The sequence below is a fragment of the Austrofundulus limnaeus genome, unplaced genomic scaffold, assembly GCF_001266775.1.
Source record: "Austrofundulus limnaeus strain Quisiro unplaced genomic scaffold, Austrofundulus_limnaeus-1.0 Scaffold376, whole genome shotgun sequence".
Taxonomy (NCBI): domain Eukaryota; kingdom Metazoa; phylum Chordata; class Actinopteri; order Cyprinodontiformes; family Rivulidae; genus Austrofundulus; species Austrofundulus limnaeus.
Window position 1 is genome coordinate 22,445 of NW_013952778.1, and position 5,893 is coordinate 28,337.

A 5,893-nucleotide genomic window follows, 5' to 3' on the forward strand; every position below is an offset into this window, starting at 1 on the left:
ACGCCTCCTCTACAACCTGCTTGTTAAAGTTTGTTCAGCTCAGATAACGTGGTCGTCGTCTTCTTCTTCTGTTTTTTTATGCGGCTGGCATTAAGTCTGTTGCACGATTCCGCCACCTGCTGGTTTAGAGCGTCTATGCACAAACTGAGCGAAATGAAGCTGGTATCGGTCCTGTAATATCAGAGCACTTTTATAAGTACGAGTACGAGTTAACGCACATGGTATCGAACCGATACCTGATACTGGTATCGGTATCGGTGCATCCCTAATTGTTTCTTATTCAGTAGAAATACACACACCTCCTGACTTTGATAATATTGGAATGATTTCAAACAGTTTTTGTTCATCTTCTGAAGTATTTCTGCAGACAAACCCACAAATCTATTTAAATAGTGCTGCCCACTGATTTTGACTGACTCCAGCGATCATACTTCTCCTGGGAAAGTGATGAAAAATATCCTGATCCATGTGAGAGACATGGACGTATCTTGAGTCAGTTTTGCAAACATGCACAATGCATTATGGACCTCCAGCTGGAATTAGATGCTATTTTTCAGAATTTTTTTAAGCTAATGTATTTACTGCAATATATACGTCTACAAGCTAGTACACAAGTCTGCGTGTGTTTATATGTGTGTGGTTGTTGTGTAGTCATTCATGTGACAAGCTCATCATTACTGTTCTATAAAGAACATGAGTGGAGAGCACTGTTCCATGTTGTAAAGCTACAAAATACAAGTATTACCAGAAGAGATGAATAGTTTGCACCACACTGGAATGTGCTAATTGTCAGTTTTTCATTATTTGAGACGAGGGACATTACTTGGTTGAATATATAAAACTGTCAAAGATACCAGTTTTACATCAGCAAGATGATTCCTAAAAAATTAAATTTTGTTCATCGTAAAGTGCCTATGACTTTAACTTTTTGTAATAAACATGAATGTATTTTTGAAAAGATAACTTTAACATATTGTAAAAAAGGTTTCATGCCTCAGAGATGAACAGTTGTTGAGACGTGTGTGTTCAGTAACAGGAAGTGATGTCAGAGGGGAATGTCTGAATGTAAACAGAGCGTGCTACAACTGTAGAGAAGAATCTGATGTTTCTGTAGATTATTTTAATCACTATCATAGAGAGATGAGAAAGACTCTTCGTTCAAATATTGTTTCAATAAACAAAAAACAAGAGAGTTTTCTGATGTCACTTCCTGTTTCACTTTACCTCAGCCAAATTCTAAAGAAAATATGCCAGCTATGTGACATAACCTGTAAAATCATGTGCATTATGGCAAGTTTCTTAAATAAAAATATATTTTATTAGACTTTTTGTATTTGATGAATATGCATGTCACAGGCCCTTTAATTAGAATGATTAGTGGTAATGAGACATAATGTCTAATTTTAAAAAACAACAGTTTGTTGTTAACACTGCCACTGTTTGAACCTGTGTTTGTGTTTTTATTCATCTCGTCCTCTCATTGTCCCACAGTTTACATGAGAAACCCTCAAATGCCTCCATACGGGTCCCCTGGACAGCCTGGCTCCGCCTTATCTCCACGCCAGTCTTCAGGGGCTCAGATGCATGGTGGGATGGGACCATATCCCCAGAACAACACCATGGGAAACTACGGCCCTCAGGGGGGCCAGTATGGCCCACAAGGTGAGGCTGTGCTGTACAGGAGTCAGGGGGGCCAGTATGGCCCACAAGGTGAGGCTGTGCTGTACAGGAGTCAGGGGGGCCAGTATGGCCCACAAGGTGAGGCTGTGCTGTACAGGAGTCAGGGGGGGCAGTGATGCTACCACTGCTGAAACTTGTAGAATAATTTACACTTTCATCCTGCAGCCATCATGGTTCTTGGATAAAACATCTCCTCGGACTTTAATGATTCATGAAATGATTGACTGTGAAGTGTTGGGTGGGTTCTGTGGGTTTGAAGAACTTGTCATGAGTCATAGCAGTGGACAGGGGGGGCAGATACAGGGGCAGATACAGCCTGCTTCAGGCTGGAGTCAGAGGTAGATTTAGAGCCGCTCAGTGGAACATTGTTGTGTATGAAGGAGCACCACAAGGTGCCTTCCTTGTAACTTAACGTTCATCTCTAACACATCCAGGTTACCCCAGGCAGCCCGGTTACACAGGGATGCCCAACGCTAACTACCCCAGTGGTCCTGGGATGGGGGGCTCCATGAACCCCATGCCTGGTCAGGGCAGCGGGGCTCCGTATGGAAACATGGCTCCAGGGAGGATAGGTCCTGGGCAGATGGGGGCTCGGCCCTATGGTCCCAACATGGCCTCCAACATGGCCTCCAACATGGGCAGCATGCCTCCTCAGGTGGGATCTGGCATGTGCCCTCCTCCAGGCATGAACAGGAAGGACAGTGGCCCCCCCATGCACCACGGACCCTCAAACTCCATACACAACAGGTAGGTGGTTCTAACTGCACCTCAGACTAGTTTAATGCTGTGAAAATGGACTAATGAGAAAAGTTACAGTAATTTTGAAYATGAGGACTGCCATCTGACAGGCAGACAGGTATGACTAGATGATGTTTTTTTGTTTATAAAATAAGGTGACTTTGTAAAAGGACAGTTTTTAGCCACCAGGATATTAAAGCTCTTTACAGTCTGTCCCTGGTTTACCCACTCACAGTTTCTACATCTAAATCCATCATCTATAGAGACTAATCAGTGGTTTAGATCACATTCATACACTGATGGGACACATCACAGACGGGGGTTCAGCTCAGGGACACTTCAACATGAATAGTGAAGGAATTGAACCCCCAACTCTGACTGGAGAAGGACTGCTCTAACCTCTAATGTTATCACATAAACAGTTTACAGCAGGATGACAATAATAGACTCTCATTGTTTTACTTTTAAAAGTTTTACTTTTTTTTTTCTAAACCGTCTTGTTGTTTTTCAGACCACCAGGCTACCCTAACATGTCCCAGGGCATGATGGGAGCAGGTTCTCCGTACGGCCCAGGCATGAACAGCATGCACAGTGTGATGAACCAGGGGGGTCCAGGACCGTTTCCTATGGGTGCCAACATGGCCAACAGTACCCCCGGTCAGTGCAGCTCAGCCTAACTTTGTCATTACCTGATGCTGCTCGTTGAACTGAAATGTTTTCTGTTTTGTTTGAAACACTCAGGAATTGGTCCTGGTTCTGAGTTTGGCATGGACAAAATGAATCAGGCCCAGAAGATCAACAATAAAGTTGATGGGACCCCTAAACCTGAATCTAAAAAGGTGACAATGTCAAGATGAATGTTGTGTAGTTTCTCCTCAGGACTTCTTGTTCCATATTATATTTGTGTTCTGTCCCACAGAAGTCCAGCTCCTCCACCATCACCAATGAGAAGATCACCCGGCTGTATGAGCTTGGTCCAGAGCCTGAGAGGAAGATGTGGGTGGACCGMTACCTGGCCTTTGCTGAAGAGAAGGCCATGGGCATGAACAACCTTCCTGCTGTGGGCCGCAAGCCTCTGGATCTTTTCAGACTCTACGTGTCTGTCAAAGAGATCGGTGGCCTCACCCAGGTACACCAGCCAGTCCACCTGTTCAGTGTAAACACCTGGGTGTGTGTGATCCTTAAAGTGCACCTGTTCAGTGTAAACACCTGGGTGTGTGTGATCCTAAAAGTCCACCTGTTCAGTGTAAACACCTGGGTGTGTGATCCTAAAAGTCCACCTGTCCAGTGTAAACACCTGGGTGTGTGTGTTCCTTAAAGTCCACCTGTTCAGTGTAAACACCTGGGTGTGTGTGTTCCTTAAAGTGCACCTGTTCAGTGTAAACACCTGGGTGTGTGTGATCCTAAACATCCAGCTGTTCAGTGTAAACACCTGGGTGTGTGTGATCCTAAAGGTCCAGCTGTTCAGTGTAAACACCTGGGTGTGTGTGATCCTAAACATCCAGCTGTTCAGTGTAAACACCTGGGTGTGTGTGATCCTTTAAGTACACCTGTTCAGTGTAAACACCTGGGTCTCTGTGATCCTAAAGGTCCAGCTGTTCAGTGTAAACACCTGGGTGTGTGTGATCCTAAACATCCAGCTGTTCAGTGTAAACACCTGGGTGTGTTTGATCCTAAAGGTCCAGCTGTTCAGTGTAAACACCTGGGTCTCTGTGATCCTAAAAGTCTAGCTGTTCAGTGTAAACACCTGGGTGTGTTTGATCCTAAACGTCCACCTGTTCAGTGTAAACACCTGGGTGTGTGTGATCCTGTTCAGTGTAAACACCTGGGTCTCTGTGATCCTGTTCAGTGTAAACACCTGGGTCTCTGTGATCCTGTTCAGTGTAAACACCTGGGTGTGTGTGATCCTGTTCAGTGTAAACACCTGGGTCTCTGTGATCCTGTTCAGTGTAAACACCTGGGTCTCTGTGATCCTGAAAGTGCACCTGTTCAGTGTAAACACCTGGGTGTGTGATCCTAAACGTCCACCTGTTCAGTGTAAACACCTGTGTCTCTTGATCCTGTTCAGTGTAAACACCTGGGTGTGTGTGATCCTGTTCAGTGTAAACACCTGGGTGTGTGTGATCCTGTTCAGTGTAAACACCTGGGTGTGTGTGATCCTGTTCAGTGTAAACACCTGGATGTGTGTGATCCTAACAAGCTGTTTGTTTCAGGTGAACAAAAATAAGAAGTGGAGGGAACTGGCCACCAACCTGAATGTGGGCACGTCCAGCAGTGCTGCCAGCTCTCTGAAGAARCAGTACATCCAGTGTTTGTACGCCTTTGAGTGCAAGATGGAGCGCGGTGAAGACCCGCCCCCTGACTTCTTCAACACTGACACAAAGAAGAACCAGACAAAGGTCCAGCCTCCCAGTCCAGGTGAGAGCTGGCTGCATGTTAGTTGTTATAGATTACACTTTTCCTGTAGAGCTGAGTGAATTCTGWTCATCATTAACAATCCACCACATCATGATTGTGCAAACTGGAGTATTTCATTACAAACTGAGTGTCATTGTGTTGGAGGGCTTGTGGACCTTGATGGTGTCATTGTAATTCAGAAGTACCAACACTTGAGTTTATTCTCATAAAATCCACATTTCTTTGAACCCTGAAAGAGTCAGACTATGAGTCAGTTACAGTTAAAGTCAGTGAGGCGAGTCTCTGAGAACTGGTGACATAAAATAATGAAAAAGAGTTTTGTTTAATTTTAGTGTTTTATGGAACATGGGTTGAAATGCAGACAACACGTGTGTGAATGTGTTGTAAATGCTGCTCACTAACTGGTCTCCAGCAGCTGCAGCCCAGTGACATGCTGGGTCCGAGCAGAGCTGTGGGCCAAGGATCACTCTGCTGTTGGAGGCTTGATATTTTGGAGGGGCATGTTTTGTGGCTGCCTGGAGCAGCAACACCAGGTCTGTCCCAGTTCAGGGGCTTGGTCCTCATGAGTGCGCATTTGTCAGCTGCATACGTCACTGTCCCGCGTGGAGGACTGTCCCAATTCAAAGAGTCCTCATCATGCGGTCGACAAACTCTGGAAATCCGAGGATGCATCTGTGTATCCTCACTGGCTGAGGATATCCCCGATTCAATGCAGCAAACTGAACAGAGAAATGAAGACAATGGATTTTTTATTTTTTTAATGAGTCGGCACAGTTTGGATATTCATCATGGACTGAAGGATTTACTTTTAAAAGTAAGTTTAGCACTTAGCTGATGAAATTTATGCTGCAATAAGATGTTAAATAAAATGCAACTACAAGTTACGAGAATAGTCATAACATTACAACATTAAAGTCATATAAAAGTCATAATATTATGAGAATAAAGTCATAACATTACGAGATTAAAGTCATATAAAAGTCATAATATTATGAGAATAAAGTCATAACATTACGAGATTAAAGTCATAATATTATGAGCATAAATTCATAATATG

The 5,893-nt window shown here is 44.0% G+C and overlaps 1 protein-coding gene and 1 long non-coding RNA gene across 2 annotated transcripts in view; one reads left to right on the forward strand and one right to left on the reverse strand.

The window, feature by feature from the left end:
- Window positions 1-5,893, forward strand: part of LOC106528382 (AT-rich interactive domain-containing protein 1A) — a gene marked incomplete at its 5' end in the record, with an annotated part of 17,363 nt that overhangs the window by 1,517 nt on the left and 9,953 nt on the right. The window contains 6 exon segments of the mRNA XM_014023533.1: window positions 1,492-1,758; window positions 2,115-2,427; window positions 2,930-3,075; window positions 3,160-3,257; window positions 3,338-3,547; window positions 4,632-4,836. Coding sequence (XP_013878987.1) covers window positions 1,492-1,758; window positions 2,115-2,427; window positions 2,930-3,075; window positions 3,160-3,257; window positions 3,338-3,547; window positions 4,632-4,836 — 1,239 coding nt within the window.
- On the reverse strand, window positions 3,580-4,608 carry LOC106528384 (uncharacterized). Its single transcript, XR_001311498.1, has 3 exons — window positions 3,969-4,608; window positions 3,789-3,821; window positions 3,580-3,643 (listed from the first exon to the last, which is right to left on the reverse strand). It is a non-coding gene; the product is annotated as an uncharacterized LOC106528384 (long non-coding RNA).